This window comes from Mustela lutreola, chromosome 3 (assembly GCF_030435805.1).
Source record: "Mustela lutreola isolate mMusLut2 chromosome 3, mMusLut2.pri, whole genome shotgun sequence".
Classification (NCBI taxonomy): Eukaryota; Metazoa; Chordata; class Mammalia; order Carnivora; family Mustelidae; genus Mustela; species Mustela lutreola.
The window spans coordinates 1,138,908-1,163,269 of record NC_081292.1 but is presented as its reverse complement, the minus strand read 5'-3'; the positions used below and the strand labels follow the sequence as shown (position 1 = coordinate 1,163,269).

Genomic DNA, 24,362 nt, shown 5'->3' with positions numbered 1-24,362 from the left:
TCAACAAAATACAAGAAAACTGAATTCAGCCATGGCATTTATTCTTAGGATGCAAGGATATTCAACATCCAACTATCAACCAACATGACTGTGATTCAAGGTGGTCAGTAGGATGGGCTGGTCACCTTAACAGATAGAAGGGAGAAGAAAGCGACACGATTATCTCAACTGTTGCAAAAAAGATCGGACAAAATTCACTACCTTTTATAATAAAAACATCCAATAAACTAGGACTAGAAAGGGACATTCTCGGCAGGATAAACACCATGTGAGAAGCCCACAGCCAACATCACACCCAACAGTGACTGACTGAAAGCTTTTCCCACGACAAAGAACAAGACCAGGATGCCCCCTTCTGCCACTTTGATCCAACACAGGACTAGAAATTCTAGTCAGAGCAATTAGGCTAAATAATTATGTAAAAGATACATAAAATCTTAGTTTAAGGGGCGCCTGGGGGGCTCAGTCATTATTAAGCCTCTGCCTTTGGCTCAGGTCATGATCCCAAGGTCCTGGGATTGAGCCCCGCATTGGGCTCTCTGCTCAGCGGGGAGTCTGCTTCTCTCTCTCCGTCTGCAGCTCCCCCTGCTTGTGCTCCCTCTCTCGCTATGTCACTCTCTATCAAATAATAAATAAAATCTTAAAAAAAAAAAAGAAAAATAATAATTATTTAAATGATATATAAAATCCAAGTTTAAAAGGAATAAAATTATCTGTTAGTAGATGACATGATCTTATATATTAAAAAACCTTAAAGATCACACAAAAAGAATTGCTAGAGCTAATATATGCAGTCAGCAAAATTCCAGAATATAAAATCAACACACACACACACACACACAAAATCAACATATTATTACACACTTTGGAAGAACAACAAAAAAGATAATTAAAAAAATTCCATTCAGTAACATTAAAAAACTATAAGATACTCAGGAATAAATTTAGCCAAGGAGGCAAAAGACTTACAATCTAAAAACTACAAAATGCGGCTAAAGAAATTAATGTAGGTCTAAAGGAATGGAAAGGCATCCCATGTTCATGGACTGGAAGACTTCCTATTACCAAGACCACGATACCACCTGAATGACCTACAGATTCAGTGTGATCCCTACCAAGTTTTCCAAGGTCCCCCCGGCTTTTGTTAAGAAGAAAAGGCCCATCCTAAAATGCATATGGAATCTCCAATGACCTTCAACAGTCACAATAAGCGTTGAAAAGAAAAATAAAATTGAGGGATTTATAGTTCCTGATTTAAAAACTTATTCAAGAGCTATTGTAATCAAAATACCTAAGGACAGACGTAGAGACCAATGGAACAGAACCCAGCACCCAAAAACGAACGCCCATCCATGGTGTACGGACTTTCCACAAAGGGGCAATGGCCGTTCGGCGGGAGGAGAACGGCCTCCTTAGTGCGCGGTGCTGCGCGAACTGCCCGCATGCGGGAGACTGGCGCTGGGCCCTCATCTTACGCCACATACAAAAACTGACTCGAAATGGACCAAAGATCTAAACTTAGGAACTGAAACTATTAAAGTTTTATATAAGAAAACACAGGGAAAAGCTTTGCTAACATTGGGTTGGACAAGTATTTCTTGGATGTAACAGTCAAAGCACATGCAACAGAAAACAACAACAACAGAAAAATCGTACTTACTCCATGAGAAGCTCTCATGCATCAAAGTCCACTGTCGAGAGAGTGAAAAGACAGACTGGAAGGAAAGAGTCCTACATCCTCTTCCAACAAGGGTTTAATTTCTAGAACATATAAGGAAGGGGCTCCTGGGGTGCTCAGTCAGTGAAGCCTCTGCCTTCGGTTCAGGCCAAGATCTCAGGGTCCTGGGATCGAGCCCTGTGTCAGACTCCCTGCTCGGCGGGAAGCCCGCTTCTCCCTCTGCTGCCACTCCCCCTGCCTGTGCGCACGCGCACGCTCTCTCCCTCTCTCAAATAAATAAAACCTTTAAAAAAGAAAAGGAAATGGAAAATTTTGCATTATACTTATTTTACCACAATTAAGAAATTTAACAATGTAATATACCAAAAATCATTCTATATACACTTAAACAGGTGAATGGTACGCTATGTGAATTTTATCTTAACAAAACTATTTTTTTGGTTTTTTAAAAAGATTTTATTTAAAAAAAAAAAGATTTCTTAGAGAAAGAGAGAGCACGCAGGGGGAGGGGTAGAGGGAGAGAGAAACTCAAGCAGACGCCCCACTGCGCGCAGAGCTTGACATGGGGGCTCGATCTCGCAACCCTGAGATCCGAAACCAAGAGTCCTCGCTCCAGCGACCCCGCGCATACACGGGCGCCCCGTTCCAACAGAGAGATAAAGCTCCACCGGCACACACCGGGCTCCACACCAACACCGTCAGCGGTCAGGGGACACAAAGGGAAGCTACAGCCAGACCGCCTTGCACCACCTGGGGGCTGAGGTCAGCAGGACAGACCCAGGAGCTGGTGAGCATGTGACACCAGGACAGCCACACTCGCTCCAGGTGGCACAGCCCGGTGGCACGGCCGTATGAGAAAGCAAGCAGGGAGGCCTGCAGCCCCCTTCCCTGGCACCCGGCAACCCCACTCCCAGGCACCCACCCGAGGCAGATGAGAGCCCGTGCTCACGAGGACTCACACAGAAACATCCATGCAGCCCCGCCCCAGGGACAACCCGAACATCCACCCACCAATGGATGCACACAATGTGGCCTCTGCACATGACGGAGCACCACTCGCCATGGACAGGGGCACAGGCCTGACCTTGACCACAATGTGGTGACCCTCAAAACCAGGCCAGAGGAGAGAAGGCGGGCAGCAGAGGCCATGTGTCGCGGGCCTTCCGCTGGAGACATCCCGAAGAGACCCGTGTACGGGGATGGCACGTGAGCCGGCGCTGCTGGCGGGGTGGGCACAGGTGGGACTGGCCACAAAGGGACCGGAGGCGTGTCTGGGGTGACAGGCGTGTTCTAGAGCCAGATGCTGGGAATCGCTGCACAACGGCCCCCCGGGGCGATGAACCAGACGACACAGGAGCGGCGCCCCCATAAAGCCGGGCTCCCTAACACGGGCCCCCGAAGCAGAGAGGGAAGGCGCAGTCTCACGCGCAGCCCGGGGCCCGCTGCGTGGAGGAAGCCCACGTGGGGTCCGACTTCACCCCACAGCCAGCTCAACAAGGGCTAACACCTGCCCCAGGCCTGCTGCAAAGGCGACAAAGGGCACCTTCCTCACCACCATCCCCGCTGCGGCAGGGACTCCCATCAGCCTCATTTTACGGAACAAGAAGCAGAGGCCTGGAGAGGTCAGGTAGCGAGTATGGGCTGGGACAGGGTTGGGCTCAGGTGTGAGCCCCTGCCCCGGGCCGCCTTCTCGGGCCCACTGCACTAAGCAGGACTGGGCCGGTCCGGGAACAGGACCGCAGGGTGAACATGGACGGACTCTGCCCCCCAGACACAAAAAGGATTTCAGCCGAAGGAAAGACACCACTGGCAAGGCCAACATGGGACGGAAACTTGGCCTATGACCTTGAAGCCAAAGGGTGATGCCTGGAGGACATGAGACCTTGTGTGAAGCAGGACGAGGTGGGGACAGGAAGGGCCATGGAGCGGCGGACTGCCGGGAGCCTCACCAGCGCGCGGAGCAGGCGGCACAGGGCCTGAGCCGCCATGTGGGGGCCGGGGAGCAGGGAGGCAGCAGCGGCCACGCCGGGAGAGCGCTGGGCTGCAGCAGGGCTGGTGGCCGGGCGCCTGGCTTCGGTCCAGAGGCAGCTGTGGACCCTGCACGCACACAGGCATCTCCCAGCCCCACATGCCGGCGGCCGGCAGCGTCGGGTGAGGCTGGAGTGTGCCGAGTGCCCACAGCCAACACGGAGGGCCACGGGGACGTGCGGCAGGAGCCCGGGGCCACAGCCACGCACACGCCTCAATGGGGAGAAACGGGTGCCGTGAAAGAGAAGGGGACAGGCGAGAATCGTGGGGGGCTGTGAAAACTAGCATGGGGTGAGCATGGGAGCCTCCGGAGTCCCCCAGGGCTGCCCTCAAACACACACTAGCCCGAGAGGAGACAGCCAGAGCGCAGGCACCTCGGCGGACATCCCGTGGAGGGAGCACGGGGAGCACGGCCCTTGCTGGGACGGGGGTGTCTGAGCGCCAGCCCCCCGAGGTGGCGGACATCCCACGGAAGGACGGCCGTCCTTGCCCACGGGTCCTGAGCGGCTGAGGGCTGGAGCGGAGGCTCCTGAGGGCCGGAGAGGAGACTGGCCGGGGGCGCGGGGGGCCGGAGCAGCAGGTCGCAGCAGTCACGTGGCCCCCACGGAGGGAGAGGAGTGGAGACTTCGTCCCGGCCTGAATCACGCACAGGAAAAGGGAGCGCGTCTCTTTAACAAGCCGTGGCTTTACGAAGCCAGGCTAACGATTTCACTTGATTCAGTGGAATATTATAAACTCTCTGGGGCCCGTTTGAGGACTTGTACATCAGGCACAAGGCGACGACTCAGCACTTTCTATATTATTTAGAGAATAAAATTAACCCTCACCGGCCCAGGCTGCTGCGTCCCCTCCCGCCGGATCCGGCCGGCTCAGCGCTTTCCCATATATAATTACACGCCGCCATCCATCATGCCGCGGCCACGCAGCGCCAGCGCCCCGAAAGGGACGCAGTAAGCACTTCCACTAACAGAAGCAGAACTTAAATGCCACTTTGATATTTCCATTTCCATCGGGGTATCTCACAATGATCACAGCCTGATCAGGTGGGGGGTCCGGGTCCCAGGCCGCCCCCACCGCCACCCCGGCCAGGGCTCTGGGGATCCTTCAAGGTGAGCTGCTGGCTCCAGGTCGGGTCCCCAGGTCTGCAGAGCCTGGCCGGGCCCAGCCCCTGGCCTTGCGGCAGGAGGGAGAGGGTGTGGCCCCACGGCGGGAAATGGAGGGCGGCTGTCAGGGCCTCAGGCTGTCCCGGCCCCCCCGGGGGCCCCCAGGAAGCCCCAGCTCTGGTCTCCCCAGTCCAGACTGCAGGCCCCAGCGCTGATGAGCAGGCTCCTGTCTAGGGGTTCCCAGCCCAGGGCCCTGCCACCCCCGCAAGCCCACGTGGGGACGAGGAGGGGCGGCAGAGTCCCCTCCGGAGAGCAGGACAGTAATTCAGAAGGGGAGGCGCCAGTGTGCCCGGCTGCCAGGAATTCCCCCGCACGGCAGCATTCCCGTGGGCGGGCGCGGGCGGCAGGCGGCCATGACAAGCCCACTCGCCGGGGCCCTCGCAACCCAGTTCCCTACTTCCCTTTGCAGCAGCCCACTTCCACCCTCGTCACCCTGGGGTGCTGTGAGCTCCAAGGAAGGCGCCGAGGAGCACAGCTGGCCACCGTGGGGGCCGCCTGCCACCCACCAGCGCTTCTTACCTTCGCACCCAGCGGGCAGTAGCCTTTAAGAAAGTCCGTGCAGACCTCCGCCTTCCGGGACACGTAAACGTGGCTGTAGGGACAGTTGCTGTTGCTGCAAATCCCCTTCAGGAAGTAGGAGCACACGGGCATCTGTGGGGGCGAGGGGTGGTGCTGAGGGCCAGCAGGGCCCACGGCTCCCTGCGGCGCACGGGCCCCGCCTCCTCCAAACCTCCATCAGGAGCCTGCACCTCGCTTTACAAGTAGAACACCTGAAGGGGAAGGACCTGCCTGGGGCTCCAAGGCCCGGTGTGAGCCACACAGAGACCCTTCCCCAAGGGAGAAACGGACACACAGTGCTGGCCAGCAAGGGGGGCCAGCAGGAGCCAAGAGCACCTGGGGCCAAGCCAGGAGAGGGCTACCCACCCCAAAGGCAGACCCCCAGCTTCCCCAGAAGGCAAAGCTGTACGGGCAGGGCACGCGTGCCCTCAAGCTGCCCAGCTGGACACCCCTGCAGGACAGCTAAGGTGCAGGTGTTCCATTTCCAGGTGGTGGGGCCGTGGTGGGACGGGCCAGGAGGGTAAGGGGGACAAGAGCATAGGCACTCTAGGCAGGGCAGCAGCCTACAGGGACTGAAATTCAGCCGATCTGCCAGCTGCCTGGACACCTGGCAGCGTCCATGGGCTAGTGACCTGATTCCACCCAGGGAAGCCTAAGGATGGGCTGGGGTTAGGCAGGAAGATGCCGTGGAGCAGCCTGGGGCTGCACGGACCGCAGGCTGGCACTGTGGAGGCATGGCAGAGGGTCTGTCTCCAGCGCCCTGGCCACCAGCAGGTGGGCCCAGGGAAGATGGGGGCGGGGGGGGGGCAGACATGGAGCAGGCAGCCTGGGCAGGACTAGGCAGCATGGGAGTCCCCGGCCCTAGACCAGGAGAGAAAGCTGAGGCCTGAGGGCCAGCAGGGAGGGGTCTCTGATCTTGCCCACCCTGACCTCTGTGGTTGCCACTGTGCCAGGCAACTCCTCTCTGGGGCCCCTCGCTGACCACCGGTCAGTCCCCTGGGGGCCTCCCACCTTCCCAGGCCGGTTACCCCTGTAGGGGCCTCTCCTCCTCTGCCTGTCAGACCTGCCCTTCCTGTGCCCCACGGCAGGGGGTCTCCGCCATCAGACCTGCCCGGAGCCCCGCCAGGGCAGAGGGGAGCCCAGGGCAGGAAGCAGGGAAAGCGAAGAAACAGGGCGAGGTAATGTGCACAAGTTCATTTCTAATTGTCTTTTAACTGCAGCGCACAGGGGAAGGGCCGGCCCGTCCGGGGCTGGCACTGTGAGCCTGCAGACAATTCCCTTAATGTGGCTTTTGATATAGAGCCCAAATTAGCTCTAATAAAAAGGGATAATAAAGCCAACTCTTACACCAAACGGAACTCCTCCTAGCTGTCAGCATGGCCGTTACGGAGAGGAAACTGCATTCTCGTTTCAATTAACCTTGTTCGCACCCACCACGTCCACACAAATAACAATAACATTAATTCAGGGCGCGAGAGCGGCGCCCACATTAGACAGCTCAGAATGTGCACCGGCTTCGGAGCCGGAGCTAATGAACCCGAAACTCGACGTGAATTTCCAAATTGCTCACAACAGAGTTTCAAAGCTCTATTAGGGAGAAAAATGCTGATTCTTTTCAAGTTCCTCAAGGGGAAAAGCTGTTGTAGCAGCAGCCTCGGCCAATCCTGCCTCCCTTAACCTTGTGGCGGCCCCGGAGTGGCACCACCCAGGCTCTGCCCCCCGCGGTGGGTGCCATGTGCAGGGTCCCCCTTGCTCATGGTGGCTGAGGGGGGAGGCCCCCAGTCCCCCGCCGGGGAGAACGGGGGCGGGGCTGCGGGAGGCCGTCAGGGCGCTCACCTTCTCCTTGGACACGTGGTGGGAGAAGGGGCACGTGCCGTCCGTCTTCTTGCACGTGCCCCGGAGAAACCTGCGCGGACGAAGAGGGTCAGTGGTGCTGCGGGAGGCGGTGTGAAGCGGCCCCCGCGGCCCCCCACTCCCTTCCCCCAGGCCCGTGGTGCGGGGGTGAAAGGCACCTGGTGCACACGGCCACCTTGTCGGGGTCGTGGATGTAGGGGCAGCGCTGGCCGTGGTGGCACCTGCCGAAGCGGTTGTAGTACATGCAGTACTCTGGCTGCTGCTTGCGCCGCCGCTGCCTCGCCTGTCGCACGATGGCCAGGCTGCGCTGCACCGCACGGCTGTGGACAGGGACGGGGCTTCATCAGCCTCGGGGGACCCCCACCCCCACCCCACCAACCCGGGAGCCCCGGGCCCAACCCTGGGGGACGTACCTGGCCAGGGAGCGGCTGCAGCTGCCGGCAGGGTCCCCGCGGCCTGTGGGCGAAGGGGCCGCATCACGCCTGGTTCTCCCGTTACCCCCTAGCCGCTCTGCACAGCCATCGGGGTGCCCACTCTCGGCACATGCACCGCTGCCCCCCAAGGGAGACTGTGTGCCCTCCCTTAAGAGTGAAGTCGCCCACCCTGCCCAGACCCTGGCAGACCCGACCTGGTGCGGGCCGCCTAGTCCAGGGACCAGATCTGGCAGCTGCTCAGGGGCCTCGCCTCAACGCAGGTGGTCCCAGGACCGGCAGGTGCGGGTGGTGGTGGGGGGGCTCCCTGCCACCTCCCTCTGCCGGAGCAGGGCCCAGGAACTCCCCCTGGCTTCCTAGTGTTGGGGAAGGACTCTTGTGTATTGACAGGGTCATAGGACAGAAACAGCACAATAGGGACGCAGCTGTGGAGCCCAAGGTCCTCGATCCCAGTCTCTCCAGGGAGCCCCGGGCCACCCTCAGCCTCCACTGGCCCCAGGTAAGCATGTCTGGCCCTGAGGCCCTCATTGGCCATGGCAGGGGCCCATTCCTCAAAACCCTAAGCACAAAGACCAACCAAGTCCTCTCTGAGGTCACCGACTGTGTCCCAAAGGGGAGCTGTTCAAGAAATGACCAGAGGTGACAAGAAGGAAGCAGGTGGGCTGGGCTGGGCTGGGGGGGGGTGGCTAGGGCAGCAGGGGACAAGGAGCAGGTGGGCATTGCGTGTCCTGCCTGAGAAGCGGGAGGGAGTCCAGACTAACGTACACTCTCCTGCCTCCCTTTCAGGCTCAAGGCCACTGCCCTCCAGGGCCACGGCAGGCAGGTCGGGGCCAGAGACTGCTCAGGTGGCCACAGAGGCCGGAGGTTCGTCTCTCTCTCTCTCACACACACACACACACATGCGCACGCACGCGCACGTTTTCAGACCAGATTCAGTTTCCCACAAGCAGCTGCTGAAATGGATCTGCTGGTAAGAGGCAGAAATGACATCACCCAGAAATCCTAGGGACCTGAGGCAATGACAAAGCATCCCAGGCTTAAAAAGGGATGTCCCCAAGCTGCCTGGCCCTGAGCTGCCCCCATCCGAGTTGCATGGGAGGCCCCGGCAGGTGGCCCTCCTGCCACATGGAGGCCCCTCCCTCCACCTCCCCAGGACGACCTTTGCCAGGACCCAGGCAGCTCAGTGCCTTCTCCTGAGTTCCAGACTTGGGCACACAAGCATCCCAATGCTTTCTGAGGCCCATCCATGTCCAAGCTCCCCTATGCCCCCAGGTGGGACCTTCAGGCACTCCTCTCCGTATCTACTAGCCGTCAAACCCTCTCCTGGCTGCCAGCGCTGGCCGGTGTCTGCCTCTCTGAGCCTCCATGTCCTCAAGCTGAGGGGGGGGGGTTTCCAGGACTGAGCAGCGAGACCCCCAGTGGGAAGGAGGTGCTCTGGCCAGTGGCCCTGGCCCAGGCTCAGGCCAGGGGTTTTTTTGATGTAGGGGGTAGGGGGTGGGCGGGGAAGGAGCTGGGCCGCCCCAGGCTGCAGTGACGTCCTGGCTCCCAAGCGGGAGATACTGATTGGGGGTTCACACCGGAGGCCGGCCCAGGGGGCACGTGGTGCCACACATCTGACAGCCCGGGATTGACAGAGCGTCATCGGATGGTGGCAGAGAACACGGCTGCCCAGGCTGTCCTCCAGCCGCTGTGGCGCCGTCTGCTCCCGCCAGGGACCGCTGTCAACACGTGTCTGCCTGTCAGACTTGGGCCCCCAGGCCTGGCCTCTGAGGGGGCGGGGCAGGGTGGGGCGGGTTTACTCCCCTAGACTCCACAGTTTGCTCTTAAAAAATGCTGGTGTAGGGCTCACAGTGGGAGGCAGCCATCCGCCTGCAGTGGCGCAGTGTTAAAAAATGCACATAAAGTAGCTGGCTGGGAAAGAGGCCTCGGGTTCTGAGGGGTGCTACAGGGCTCAGCTGAAAACCCTCGGCAGGCTGGAGAGCTTGCGCTTGCGCTGCCCCGGGATCTTCCCAAAATAGACACCGTGCGCTCTGCTGGCGGCCCCACCCCGCCCGTCCACACCAGGGAGCGCCTCACCCTTCCCAGGCTGGGGAGCCCCATGCAGGGGCTCTGGGGTCAGAGGGAGTGGCCAGGCAGGGCTCAGCCCTACACACCCCTGCGGGACTCACCCTTCCCAGAAATCATGGCCCTGGGCAGGGGGAGTCCCAGGAAGAGGCACTGGTAAGGGAGGGAGGCAGCAGGGTGGGGCCATGGCCGCCTAGCTGGGGGGGGGGGGGGGTCTCTCTTGAGCCCTCTCACGAAGGTCCTGGGTGGCTTCTCAGCACACAGGGCGGGGTCAGCAGGTCACATGGGAGGAGATGAGGCACAGGGCCCCGTGACCTGCCCAAGGGAGTGTGGCGGCCAGTAAGAAGCAGGGACTACAGACCCGCCTCACTCCGGGACCGGGAGCCAACCATGCAGCCTGGACCAGGGAGGGGCTCTGGCGATGGACGCGGGACCTCTGCTCTGCTGCAGGAACCCCAACAACACCCCACCAGGAGCGTGAGCCAAGCCCACACCTGGGTGCCCCTGGGGAGAGGTCACAGGGCCAGCAGACCCTTTGGCTGGGCAGACCCTGGACCCTGGGGAGGAGGGTGTGGACAAGGCTCTGCATCTCCCTCCCTGCCACCCCCCTCCCCATGGCCCGGGACCCCACACAAGGGCTGACACCACCCCACAGAAGCCCCGCAGCGGGAAGCAGCCTGGAGGAAAAGCCAGGAGGAGAGGGGGGCGGGCTGTACCCTCCTGCCAGAAGTCCAAGTTCTGCTGACACCAAAGGAGAAAATGTATTCCTTTAATTATCATTGGACTAAGGAGGCCGCTGGTCAGTGGGCGCTCCTGCAGCTGGGAACACCCCACCTGCCTCACAGCAAGGAGGCAGCCCCCACACAGGGGTCCTGGCAGCTGGAGCCGCAGGCGGCAGGTGGTCTCTTGGGCTCGGGCTCCGGCTCGGGCTCGCGCTCCGGCTCTGGCTCATACCTACCTACTTGCTCGCACCTGCCCCAGGTTGGCCCCCGCACTGTCTCCTAGCAGCCGATGAGGGGGGCCTCTTGGGAGCCCACCTGGCCCTGGAGGCCTCTGTCATCCCTGCACTGCTCCCTGCGGGGCCCCGAGGCCAGGAGGCTGGGGAAGGTGAGCCTGGAGGCCAGGCAAGGCCACACTTCACCGGAGGGGGACGGCGTGACTGCACGGAGGTCAGCCCGGCAGGGAGTGGGCTGGGCGAGGCGTCCTCCCTCCCTGGGGAGACACAGGACAGCTGCTGGCTCTGGTGCCGTGAGGCGAGTGCCGCAGAGGGAGGGAGCGGCCCACAGCCCTGACGCGGGCCCCTTTCGCAGCCCCTCCACCGCCTCGCCTGTACCCTCCCCTCGAGCAGTGGCCAAGCGGTTCAAACCTGCCGCTTCCTGTCTCCGGGCACCTCTCCTCCCACTATGGACCTCAGGCGCCAGCCCCAACCCCAAAGGCCCATTGGGGTCCAAGTGGAGGGGCCCCCACGCAGCCCAGGGTACATGGGCAGCAGGGTGCCGGTGAGGGCCAGTGTAGCCAAGCTGTAACCCACGTCTGGGTCCCTGCACGTAGACGGTGTGGATGCCGGGACGGCCAATGGCGTCTGGACAGGCCGGGGGGGGGCCCTCAGACCTGACGTGAGTACGCAGCACAGGGCATCACTGGGGCTGACCTGGAGGGCAGGGAGCTCAAAGGGGTGTGGCCCTGTGACGTGCTTGGCTCAGGCAATGGCAGGAGAATGCCTGCCCCCACCCCATAAGCTCCGTCCAGCTTCCAAAGGAGGACAGCAGGGAACAAAGTCCGAGTCCTGCCTGCTGGGTCGGCTGTGGGGTCAGGGGTGGCAGTCCGGGGCAGAAAGGATGATGGACGGGAAAGGCCGGCTGGGGCCCTTCACTAAGGAGGCCCGGGGGAGGCTGGGGCAGTGGGTGAGACCCACAGAGAAGGCTCCTGAGTCAGGCCGAGCAGAACGTCACTCCACAGACAGGCGGCCCAGAGCCCTCTCTGGCTCTGTGCAGACACCAGCCTGGCTAGGGACAGCTCTGCAAAGGACCAGCTGCTTTGTGTGCGGCCTCAAGGACCACGAACACTGATGCCGAGGCCTGCCGAGCCCCGGGGGTCGGAGGCTCAGAGTAACTCTTGAGCAGGCCCTGGGAGGAGGCCCAGCCGATGCTCTGGACCTGTTCCTCCACCAGGTGAGCCTCCGGGGGCCCTCAGACCACACAGTCCGGTCCCTCGAAAGGGACCAGGCAACAGTAGCACAGAGGAAGAGCAGCGTCATGGCCTTTGGGCCTTGGCCAAGGCGCTCCGCCTGGAAAAAGGCAGCCAGGCAACCCATGCCTCCCTCCCTGTAGTCCCACAGACAGAGGCCCTGGGGACACAGCTGGGCAAGGGCTTCCGGGAAGGGCCCCCGCGTCCTGCCGCTGGGCCTCTGCTGTCCCATACTGCCTGCCACCTCACCCTTTTTTTCTTGGCAGAAAAGGATGGGGGTAAAATTGGACTGAAACCGAAGTATTATCTAGTTAATTTGTATAATAAGCAAATCCAAAGCATTTCCTTCTCCTTGGCCTGTTTCTCCAGGCTGCGGGCGCGGTGGCAGCGCGACCTCCAGATATAGTTGGGGGCGTTGCCAATGAGATTAGGGGCGCCACGGCCGCGCTCCCCGTGCCTGGCCCATCTCCTTTATCTGGGAGTGAAACATGGAGAGACAGGGCCTGCTCAGCCAAGCATGAGGCCGTGTGCTCGGGGGCTTCCCTGGGGACGTGGAAGCCGTGGACCCCCACCCCATGCGGGCCCCACTGCTCCGGCTGGCCGTCAGCTCCAGCAGGAACAGCCTCGGAGTCCCCGGAAGCACCGAACGGTACCACGAACGAACGCACGCCTGGCCTGGGACAGGCCCGTCTGGGAAGCAATCACTCGCCCAGGCCCGCCCGCCTGGGTGCCCCATAAGCCTAGGCCGCCATTCGTGAGCACACACGGGCGGGGAGCAAAGCCGCCCGCAGGAGCCTCACCTGTGCGCAGGAGTGGCCTGTTCCCGCTGTCGCCGCCGGGCCGGCCGCAGGTCTTGGAGAGCTTATTGGCCGACACCTTGTACAGGATGCCTCCGATGCAGCGGAAGCCTCTGCTTCGCCACCGGGGGGAGCTGGTCTGGCCCTTCCCGCCCCCGGCAGCGGGGCGCAGGCGGTTCAGCACCAGAGACCTGTGGAGACAGGGAGACCCCGGTGTGTCCGGCCCCACGGCCCCACGATCTGTCCCTTCCCGTCCTCCCCGCCCCACAGGTGAGCAGAAAGGGCACAAGCAGGGCACGAGCGTCCCTCCTTCCAGCACATACGCTGCTGGGCCGGGATTGTCCAGGCCCCTTGGGCAGGGCGTCACAGGCAAGTCCCCTGAGAATCCACACCGCAGCTGGTGGTCCACACCACCGCCCGGGAACATCTTCCCCCACATGCTGCCCCAGTGCAGGCCACCCAGGCTGCTCGGGCCAGCAGGCTCTACTGCCTGTCCCTTCTGTTCACCACGTGAGAGCCCAGCATGGAGAGAGGAAGGGCACAACCTCACAGAGTCCCGTCCAGGCAAGCTCTTTGGGGGAAAGACTGGAGGCACCTTAAAGTCACTGGCTGAAGAGGTCTGGGACAGCCTTTGCGATGAGCTGAGTGGCTGACCCGGGCCAGGAGAGCAGACGTGTACCTGGATGGCCCCAGTGGCCACCTGACCACTCCCTCCCTCCGCATTCTCCTCCAACCAGGTCCCAGGCCCTACCCCAGCCAGACCAGGAAGCCAAGGACAGAGTGGGTTGGGAGGATGCCCCAGATGCCCCCGCTTCGAGAGGCGTCCCCCTGCAGACACCACGGCCGCCGCGGGCAGCGGCTGTAGGCCCCCAGGCTTGGGGTGCTAGGCCAGCACCCCAGGCCAGGGCTGACCTGCTCCCTCCCAGCTGTCACATGGGCAGGCGGCCACCGAAATGAGGGGACAAGGCCCTCCCCCCCAGGACTCATTTCAGCAGTAATTTGTTTATGCAAATTAACCTTAATTCCATAATAGCCCAGGCTGTTCATAATGTCGTTACCACCAAGTGCACACACCGTGCCCACTGGCAGGTCTGGGCCTGTGGGCCCCAGAGCCCTTGGGCGGCAGGAGGGGCAGGGCGAGGGGGCAGTCCTCACAGCAGCACCTCCACCAGCGCAGGGACCTGGCTAAAGCAGGAAGGTGGTCCGGCCCGTGCGGGGCTCTCCCATGGTCCCGCAGCGCATGAATGGCCATCCCCATCTGCAGCGGACACCAGTCTGGGCACCCGGGGACGGGGCAGGCCCTGAGGCATCCAGGCACACAGGCTGCGGGGGCTGCCCCAGCGCACCTGCTTGGAGCTGAGTGCGGAGAGCTGAGCAGCCCCACTCTGGGGTGCAGTTGCCCCCACCCGCTTAGCCCCAGGGTCCCCCAGGCCTTGGTCTCTCTGCCATCTGTGGGTGACTCCTGCCAGCGCAAAGCCTCTGAGGGCACGTTAGAGAGGCCACCGTGCACAAGTGAGCCGGGCACTCAGGGGACTCAAAGCTGCGGTGTAAGACAAGGCCAGGCGGGGAGTGCCGAGGAGGACACCGCAGCCCGATGGTACTTAACCCAGTTTTCTTTAATTAAAATTCAAGTTGACAAACACCGATCTCGGGGAAAAAATCCTGCCAAGGGACCCCGGCCAGCCTGGCTCATGCTGTCCACGCCCTTACAGGCTCCAGGTGTCCCCACACAGGGTGCATCTTGGCAGGAAGAGGGTGGGTGGGCGGGGACCCTCCGGGGGAGGCAGACAGACGCCCAGGTTTTCCCCAGACCCAGGGACCCCAGCTCTGCTCAGCCTGGGCCCGGGGCATCTATGTGTCCTATATGCTTTGTCCTCTGGGTCACTCAGAGGCCAGGCCAAGGTGGAGCTGGGCAGGGCCATCTTCCGTGGGGCCCTGCCCCAGAACCCCGAGCCCTCTGCAGGAGCTGTGCTCACGTCCACAGTGCGCAACTCGGCCGGCGTCCTAATACCCGGAGCTGAGAGCCGGACCTAAGGCTGGGGCCACCACGGCTCGCTGGGCCAGAGGGCAACGGGCCTCCTCCAGCCCCAGCCCCCAGCCGCGCGGTGTCCAGAGCCCTCCGCGGTCTCCCCACCGACAAGGCAGCTGCCCCTCTGTACACCCATCTGGGCCAGGGCCAGGCCTGGGCAGCCTCCATTCCTTCAGCCTGGAGGCTGCGGAACGGCAGCAAGGCCGGCCCCTGCCCACCAGACACTCACCCCTCAGGGCCAGGCCCCAGACCTCCCAAAAGGCCCTGCCCCGAGGCTGTGCGACAGCAGCTCACAGGACTGAGGATGCCACTCTTAGCTGCCTCTTCCCTTGGGGCACGGACCCCCCCACTCCTGGGCCACCACCCTCAGCCAGCCCCCATCTGCACCACCGCCACCCAAGCCCTCCCGACGCTATAAACCATGAGGGATGGGTGGGCAACCAGACCTGCGCCCAGCATTTATGGACCCCACATCCCCAGAAACCCAGCCCTTCGAAGGGTAAGGAAGCTCGCCTCGGGGCCCCTGGCTGAGGCCAGACAGGGTCAGACCATCACTCCCAGGGGCAGCCACACAGCGGAAGCTGCAGAAAGAGGCAGCCAGGCCCAGAGAGGGACCCACGAAGGCCGGCAGGATCTTGCTTCAGAAGCAGCTAAAAGCTTCAGGAGAGATTACGTTCTGGCCCTGAGGCGGCTCCCATCCAAGCCCATCCCACAGAGCCTCGGTCTGGGGCGGTTACCAGCTCACCCTGAAGACTGAGCCCCAGGGATGCCCTCCTGGCTGCCAGGCTAGATGCCAGGGCCAGACACACCCAGTGCCCTCCTGCAGAGAAGCACCTTTCACGACGGACTTTCTGGCCGCATCTTCCGCCCTCCCCCCCGCCGCCCCACGCGTTGTTGGGTCCTGCGGCGACTTCTGCGGACACACAGCACTAATAGATCCCACACTTCTTCCACCAAAAACCATACCCCTGGCTTCTAAGGCAATTACCAGGTGAGAGTCAGCCACCGGGGGGGGGGGCGACGGGGCAGCCCCGGGAGGCCTAGCGCCTCTTCTGTTCTCACGCCCCCGCCCAGGGTTTGCGGCCTATGCATCCGGCCGAGGGACCCCCGCAGGCCGAGGGACCCTGCCTGCCCAAGGGTGTGGGGCTGCGGAAGGGCCCACCTGCCCAGGCAGAGCCAACCCAGCAGCCTGCGGCCGCACAGACCACCTCAGTCCTGCCCTCCCCCTGCCGGGCCCGCTCACTGACTCGGGACCTGTGGCCAGGCGGGCACTGGGCGGGCAAGGGGCTGCCTTGTAGCTTCTCATTGCCGTGGTGTCACAGCACTCCAGTAAATTGTTACCCTAATGGAGAGGACAGGCTTTGGAAACCAACTGCATTGAGAAGAGGGGATAAAATTAATGAGATAATAGCCGGGCCAAGGACCCGGAGAGCGCTCCTGCCCTCGCGGCGAGGGCCCTGTAATTCCTTTTCTACAACAGGAGCCTCAGATCTAAAGGCTTCTCCCATCCGTCCGGCAGGCCCACGCCGCCAGGAAATTTCATTAACGCTGGAAAATAGGAAAGGTATTAAGCGTGGATAATGAAGGCCAGGGAGGGAACCGTGCCTTAAGATAGTTCTCTTTCTCGCCTTTGTAATGGGAGGCATGAACTTTCCCTTCAAATCCATTTCTAATCCATTTGAAATACTACAGCAAATTATCTTTCCTTCAGCCCGAAAGCGGCCAGCCAATTTACTCCGAATAGAAGTGACAATGCCCCAGGATTTATCACCATAACCTTGACTACACCAGGGTGAGGGCTGGGCCCCCTCACCCCCCCCCCCGGGGGGGCACGAGGAACGGGTGGGGGGAGATAACACTTTAAATGAATAGCAGTGGTAAGGGGGAGACAGACACACACACCACAAAAGTCGGTTTAAGAAGAAAAGCTGTCCACGTGCCTGGGGCCTGGGGCCTGGGCAGCAGCTGGCAAGTACGAGCCCGAGGACGCGGAGCCCGGCAAGGTGCTCTGCCGTGCCAGGTGTGGATGGTCCTCGGGCCAAGGTGCCCAAGAGGAGGGAGGTGAGGGTCTGGGCAAGGCCGAGGGAGGCCTGCGCCGAGAAGCCGGGCATGAGCGTGGTGTGTGCCCTGCTCGGCCTGCAGGGCAGTTCACCCCATCTGCCAGGGCGCCCCCGCCCTCCAAGCGCTTGGAGGGCCGACCCTGGACACGAACACTCCCCGCCCCTGCGAGCATCCCATAACCACCCCCCACGGCAGGTCCACAGGGCCCCCACCCCTGTCCGCGGGGCGCCCCCGGCCACGGGTCTGGGGCTCAGGCTGCAGGGCGAGGCAGGCCCGTCCCAGGCATTGGTGGTGGCACCACCCGTGCGCAGGTGTGCACGCGGGGCCGGACAGGCACAGCAGCTCCCAAACACAGGTGCACACGTGAGCACTAGCACCCTGCCCTCCCCGGTCACGGGACTGGATAAAGAGCAGCCCCTCCCAGAGCCCTGCAGGGGTGCTGCGCTCTGCACCCCAGACCTGGGGGAGGGACGCACAGGCAGCCTGCCCAGGTCAGGTCAGGTGAAGGCCCGGGGAAGGTTCGCTCCCGACTGAGAGCAGACTCGGGTGTAAGTGGGCGAGGGGAAGTCCCACACGGGGGACGGTGCCCAGATGCCCAGACCTCCTCGGCAGGTCCGACGGCACCTTAAACGGATCCCACCTCTGGCCAACCTGCACGGCCACAGTGGAGCTGGACGGCCCCAGCACCCATTAGGACTCACTCAGGCCTTGGGTTTTCCTAAGGAAATAGCACAGAGCACAAGGGCCTACGGCAGCCCTTCCCAGGCCACGTGGACCCAGAGAGGGTGGGACAGGCCCTCCTCCTGGGGACAGGGCCAGGCCAAGGAGCCACATGAAGGCTGGGCACAGATCTGCGTGCAGGACAGAGGTCCTGTGTCCAGACAGGAAATCACCGGAGGGCACCTGCCAGGCACACAGAGGTGTTTTTGCTGATGGATTCTTCCCAACCCCTTGGGGAGACTCCCGGACCCTGGACATGCCACTGTCTGTTCCCTACCTTCCACACGGACTCCTGCTCCTCGGACCCTTGCCCAGCCAGTGACTACAGTCACCAAGGAGACCTACCTCACTGATGCTGGCCCACTCTCTCCCCAGACGCAGGCTGGGGGTCCCCACCCTGATTTACAGCTTCCTCGGGGCACCTGCACCCCCATCTCACCAAACCAGCTGGTTTGGAAACAGCCTGTGTAAGCAAGTTCGTCCCCATTCCACTGACACCGTGCAGCGGCCCCCATGCCCCTCCTGGGGAGGTCTGCCGGGAGACGCTGCTGTTGGGGCTGTCTGGTCCTCAGGGACCACTGTCCCCACATGCCCCCACCAGCCAGGACTCCAGCCACGCTGAGCAGTTCCGCTTCCTGGAAAGTGCTGCAGAGCATGAGTGTGGTGTGTGTCCTGCCGGGCCTTGCCTGGACCTCTGTACACGCACACTGGATGGCTGCGGTCAGGGTCACCCCTGTGACCAAGCTCCGACGTTGGGTCCTCAGGAAGCCTTCCTTGACCCCCCAATGGCTCGCAGGGACCCCCCACCAAGAGCCACGTTGCTGTGGGCAGCAGGAGCTAGGGGCCGGGGTCCCATACCCTGCAGGCCCCTTGGAGTTCAGGCCAGGTGAGAGATGCAGAAAGGACACCTGTGCTGGGCAGAGAGACTGGGCCTGAATGCACAGCTGGCAATGCTGGAGGAAGCACCCAGAGGCCCGGACCCTTGGACGTGAGCAAGGTGGGTGGGTGGACTGTAGTCGGGAGGCTGTGGCCACTGCCCAGGGCTGGGCGGGCAGAGGAGGGAGCAGCAGAGGGCTGAGGCCGTGGGTTGCTGGTGGAGGGGCTGGACCTGGCTCCGGGACAGAGCTCGACCTCCCATCCTCGTGGGCTGGGGGCGGGGGTGACCATGCGTGGCCGAGGACCCAGCGGCCTCCAGGACAGGCCATGTCAGCCCGCACTGACCGTGCAGGAGGTGGCAGGCTGTCCAGGGAGAGAAAACAAGTGGGGAAGCATTTTTCAGGAAATGGAGCACGGTTGTGCGAAGCTTCGAGGCGAGCTGGGAGTGCGCCGTCAGCAGAAGCCGAGAGCCGGGGGAGGCGGCTCGGCACCGCGGATCCCAAGTAGGTCAGGCTCAGCCGACACCGTGACAGGCTGCAAAATGCTTAAGTGGGCTTTCCGCGGAAGCGCTGACGGGCGCCACCTCCGCCCGGCACGCAGGGTGGGAGCGTGTCCCCACGCTGGACCCCGCTTGGAGCGGCTGCGGGAGGCTGTGAGCAGAGCTCTGAGGGGGAGAGGCCTGTGCAGGACCGGCCGGGCAGGAAGGGAGAGGATGGCCAAGGTGCGGGCCTCCGGGAAGGGTCTCAGCAGGGTTCAGCGGCCAGGGACCTAGTGGATGGCACAGGCCTTGCAGCGGCTGGCTGCCTGCCCTCCGCAGACCCTCCTCCAACGGCACAACGGTTCCTCCCAAATGAGGCGCAGCTGCTCCAGGGACCCCCCAGCTCCCAGTGAGTTGGGGCGGGGCTCCAAGCCCAGTGGGGGCCGCACACCCCACAGCTGGCTCGGGGTGCTGACCTGCCCATGCGTCCTCGGGCCACGCTGGTGCAGAGCCAGGCCGATGGCTTGGCCTTCCAGGACCCATCTCGCAGCAGACAGGGGAGATGGGCCTGGGCAGGAGTGGAGGCCCAGGGGGACCGTGTGACCCGGGCCGGGCAGGAGGGGCAGGATGCGCCCAGAGGGGAGCTGGCCCACAGTGGAGGCCGAGCACCTGACCGCAGCCCTGGAGGGGCAGTGGGGGGGCCCGACTCCCACGGCTCCTGGGCTGACCTGGGGGTCACCTGAAGGCTTCAACGCTGAGGCTGCCCCTGTCCCGCAGCTCCCCAAGCGACGCAGGGTGCCCGGCCAGTGTGCAGCCGGCGGGCTACGCTCATCGTGCCAGCCCCGTGACACAGGCGGCCGCTGCGCCACAAGGGGCTGGGACTGCTTCATGTGCTCGCGGCTACTCAATCGGTATTTCGATCAATGGATGCATTACAAGCTTTCCCTTTAAGAGCCTAATAAACAATGAGATGAAAAGTCAAATTCTCCATAAACTGACACTCTGAAAATGCACTTCAGCTGCCGCTACTGGTGTCTGTGTGTCAGCGGCAGAAGCCACGCGTCACCGGGTCTCGGGGGCCCCCCGCGCTCCACCAAGTCCAGCTCGTGGGGGGCGGAGGGCAGGCGCTCAGGCTGAGCAGCCTGGGGCGGGGCCCTCCATCCCATGTCCCCGTGTCACCCTCTGGACTGGGTTGTCAGCCCAAGACCGCCTTGGCCCGTGACGGCCTGTGAGGGGCAGGGTGGGCCCTTCCTCTGGTCCTCGCCCATCCCCCCCGTCTGTGTCTCCCACTGGCTTCTCTGTCTGTCCTCAGGGCCTCCCTCCCTTCCTCTCCCTGCCCCCTTCACCCCGTTCACTGCTCACGTGGAGGCCCGGCGGACCATCCCCCAAGCCCTGAAATGGTCCTCGCCCCCAGAACTCCACGCACAGGAAGAGCCAACACAGGGGCGGAACTCAGCACAAACCTCCAGACCGAGGGAACCCGGCAGCTGGCCCACGCAGCACGGAGGGCAGGACAGACGTGTGACCAGCCGGCTGCAGCGGGCAGGGCAGGGCAGGGGAGTAAGATTCAGTACGGCTGGTTTAGAGGCTGATCGCCCGGGAAAGGCCGAGAAACTGAGCCAGCGCTAACATTCATCTGGGAGAACAGTGCTCGGGAGAGATGAAGACAGGCAGCCGTAAGGACACAGCAGTGTCTCCAGTCCCTGGACACTGGCCAGACTGAGTGCCCACTTCACTGAACGTGTCCCCGGGCCGCCTGGGGGCTCCGGCGGCTGAGCGTCCGACCCTTGGTTTCTGCTCAGGTCACGATCCCCAGATCACAGGGCCAAGCCCCACATCAGCTGCGCGGTGGGCGTGGCGTCTGCGGGAGGCTCTCCCCACCCCGTCCCTCCCTGCCCTGGCTCCCATCTACAAACCAGGCTTGGCTGAGACGCCAGTGCACCCCTGCAGCCTGCAGCCGCGGGGAAAACGGGGCCCCAGGTGCTGCCGAGGCCATGGGGGCTGGAGTGCTCTCCTCCTGCCGAGAGTGCGCAGACGAGGACATCCACCACAGCCCATCCCGACCTACCGCAGCGGGGCACACCAACCCCCCCACCCCCGGAGCAAGTCCACAGAAACCAGGGTTCTGGGTCAGTCGGCGACAGGCCCAACAAGACCAGGGTGCAGCAAAGACTAGAAATGTGACGTGAACGTGTCATCGCACAGGTGACCAATCTGCACTATGTCCACATACCTCGAGGGAAAAGAAGATGCTATCGCTACCCACAGTGTTGCACGCGGACCTGAGAACACGGTCTCAGCTGGCCTGGGTGGCAGACAGCGCCACAGACTGGGTGGCTCACACAGCAGGAACCCATTTTCTTCCAGTTCTGGGGGCCCCAAGTCTAGCCCCCTTGGTTGCAGGGAAGGCCCCACATGCTCCCTGTGTCGTCACACAGGCCTCCTCCGCACGCCGGCAGCCAGCCAGCTCTGGGGTCTCTTCCTCTACCTGTAAGGACTCCAGTCCTATTACAGTAGGGCTCCCCCACCCCCGTGACTTCATTTAACCTTGATTTTTTCTCGAAAGGCCCCCAACACCACGTACAGCGACAAGGGGTCAGGGGCGCAGCTCATGAGTCTGTCGGGGCAACTCCGTGTAGCCCACGGTGGGCGAAGGACGTCAGACAGCGAACAGTGCCTCCTGCAGGATTCTGTTCCGGAGGCTCGAGAACCTCGAGGCGGAGCCTGCGGGGATGGAGAAAGGCCGAGCGGTCAACTGTGGGGGTGAGATGGGGTGTGGGAGGGGCGTGAACAGGACCTGGAGGCAAGGCAGGAAGTGCACACCCCCTGTCTGACCTGGGGGGCTGTACGCAGGGTAAGAAGTCTACAGTTCTGACCACTGAAGATACAAACAAGAAGGCCTTAAAAAGGGAAGACCAAAGAGGAACATCTATGCAGAAAGCCAAGTTCCGGAACAAGCATTTGTACAAGATAAAAGGGACATTTTCAAACAATGGCAAAACCCTAAGAGGTAACGAATGGCCTAGACAATCAGATAACTAATAAATAAGATGAGGGGCGCCTGGGGGGACTCCTGGGTCCTGGGGTCAAGTCCCCACCTGGGGCTCCCTGCTCCGTGGGGAGCCTGCTCCCCCTCTCCTCCCTGCTTGCATTCCCTCTCTTGCTCACTGTCAAATCAATAAAATCTTAAAAAAAAGAGAAACTAGGGGTGCCTGGGTGGCTCAGTGGGTTAAAGCCTCTGCCTTCAGTCCAGGTCACGATCTCAAGGTCCTGGGATTGAGTCCCGCATCGGGTCCTCTGCTCAGTAGGGAGCCTGCTTCCCCTCCCTCTCTGCCTGCCTCTCTGCCCAGTGCTTGGGATCTCTCTGTCAAAATATACTTAAAAAAAAAAAAAATCTTATACCATATCTCTAAATAAATTCCAGGTAGATTAAAGTTTTTTTTTTAATTTTTTAAAGATTTTATTTATTTGACAGAGATCACAAGCAGGCAGAGAGGCAGGCAGAGAGAGAGGAGGAAGCAGGCTCCCTGATGAGCAGAGAGCCCAGGACCCTGAGATCATGACCCGAGCCAAAGGCAGAGGCTTAACCCACTCAGCCTCCCAGGAGCTCCTAGATGAAAATTTCGAACGTACAACTTGAAACCGCAGCACCAGAAGGAAATCTACCTGAACTCCTGTAACCTCGGGCTGGAGAAGGCTGTTCCAAGCACATCAACCAAGTCTTAGGAGACTGACAGATTAAAGTACTCAGAAAAGCAAGATCTGCTAGAAACCCTCTTAACTTTAACGGGAAGGCGGGAGGGCCGATTCAAACCGAGCAAACTGAGGAACGAACAGTGGATCATCTTGGGAACACAAACGGTGACACCCTGAACACATGCGAGTCCTGCAAACTTGTAAGAAACAGGCTGGAGGCAAATGAACATAAACATAAAGAATGCTGAACTTGACCAATAACGGGAATGAAACTGAAATTAAAACTGGACAGCATCCTGGGGCGCCTGGGTGGTTCGGTCGTTAGGCGGCTGCCTTTGGCTCAGGTCATGATCCCGGCGTCCTGGGATCGAGCCCTGGCCCGGCTCCCGGCGCAGTGGGGAGCCTGCTTCCTCCTCTCTCTGCCTGCGGCTGGGCCTGCCTACGCACGCGCTCTCTCTGACAGGTAAATGCATAAACAAATAAATGATCTTAGAAAAAAGCAAACTGGACAGCATCCTCCTCCACTCAAGTGTGGGACAGGCTGTGGCAGTGGGGCTGCCCCAGAAGGGTGGGGGCAGTGGAACTGGCCTAGACAAAACAGCAGGGGGATGAGCGCACCCTGAACCGCCCCCCCTGAGGGGTACGAAACCCCCGGAGTTGTGCCTGCCTCCTCCAAGAAGCCTTCAAGTCGGCAGTCTGCAGCCGAGGGAGCTCCGCTACTGCTGTCCTTGACTCACGCCAGCACCCTTGCCAGCACCCTGGGGCACGGCCTCAGGCAGAGCCAGGCCTGGGGTGGGGGCGGGGATGGGGAAGCGGGGTGGGGGTGTGTACGTGGGCCAGGTGCCCCAAGCCTCAGACCCCCACGGGGCACTGCGGGGGGGGGGGGGGGGCAGCTAGGCCTCCAGACAGAGCGGCCCCGCCCCACCCGGGAGCTGGGGGGCGGGGCCGGGGCCGGGGCGGGGCCGGGACTGGACCGCCTCCCCCGCCCCGCCCCCAAGCAGAGGCACGCCTCGGGACAGCCTCGGGACAGAGCTGGGCCGTAATTTATGCCCCCCGCCCATGCTTTATGGCTTTCTTAATTCGGCTCCTGCTACTATTAATGTAGTTAATGCTGAGATTATATCTATTTTCTGGCGTCAGGCGGTGATTTATTCAAGCCATTTTTCCGGTGGAGGCTCCCACGCTGTTAAATCAAGTGCCTTGCCAATTAAGTGCTGACTTGGGAAGTGGACGCAATCTTAACAGACATCTAACCGCAAATTAAACCGGGGCTCCTTACTCTGGGGAGTGGGCGGGGCACCGGGGAAACCTTGCTGACTTGGAGGAAAGTCACAGGAAAATCAAACCACTGTGCACCTGCCTGCTGGTGCTGGGGCAGTGGGGAGGGGTGTGGGCCTGGAAAAGCCAGGCTCAGCGGAAGCTGGGTAGGGGTGCCCCCCAGCTACAGTGGCTACCCAGCAGGCAGGGGTCACTGGGCCTGTCCCCAACACAAGGAGGTCTCTGCAACTGCAGCCCTCACCCCCCCTGAGACACAGCATTTGAAATGACCTGTCAGCCATCCCCACGATTCCTGAACACCTGCCCCCTGCCGGTCTGCACACGAAGTGGCACAGGGGCCTGTGGGCAGCCCTGGAAGGGTACAAGGCGTGAGATGGAGGAGGTGGATGGCCACAGCGTGGGACAGGCTGCAGCCCGGCTCAGCAGCTCGGACCCATCAGAGCCCAGAAGGGCAAGGGAAGGCC

At 61.7% G+C, this 24,362-nt stretch overlaps 1 protein-coding gene across 2 annotated transcripts in view; it reads right to left on the bottom strand.

The window, feature by feature from the left end:
• The window catches only part of ZC3H3 (zinc finger CCCH-type containing 3), an 81,943-nt gene that overhangs the window by 11,533 nt on the left and 46,048 nt on the right, over window positions 1–24,362 (bottom strand). The window contains exons 5-10 of one of the 2 annotated variants that reach the window (XM_059168718.1): window positions 12,764–12,951; window positions 7,695–7,737; window positions 7,440–7,601; window positions 7,264–7,333; window positions 5,389–5,520; window positions 3,436–4,342 (exon numbers count right to left, since the gene is read on the bottom strand). In XM_059168718.1, coding sequence (XP_059024701.1) covers window positions 3,464–4,342; window positions 5,389–5,520; window positions 7,264–7,333; window positions 7,440–7,601; window positions 7,695–7,737; window positions 12,764–12,951 — 1,474 coding nt within the window. In that variant the 3' untranslated portion in view covers window positions 3,436–3,463. Of the gene's footprint in view, window positions 1–3,435; window positions 4,343–5,388; window positions 5,521–7,263; window positions 7,334–7,439; window positions 7,602–7,694; window positions 7,738–12,763; window positions 12,952–24,362 lie in introns of those variants that run through there. The other variant, XM_059168719.1, reaches the window with a different exon arrangement.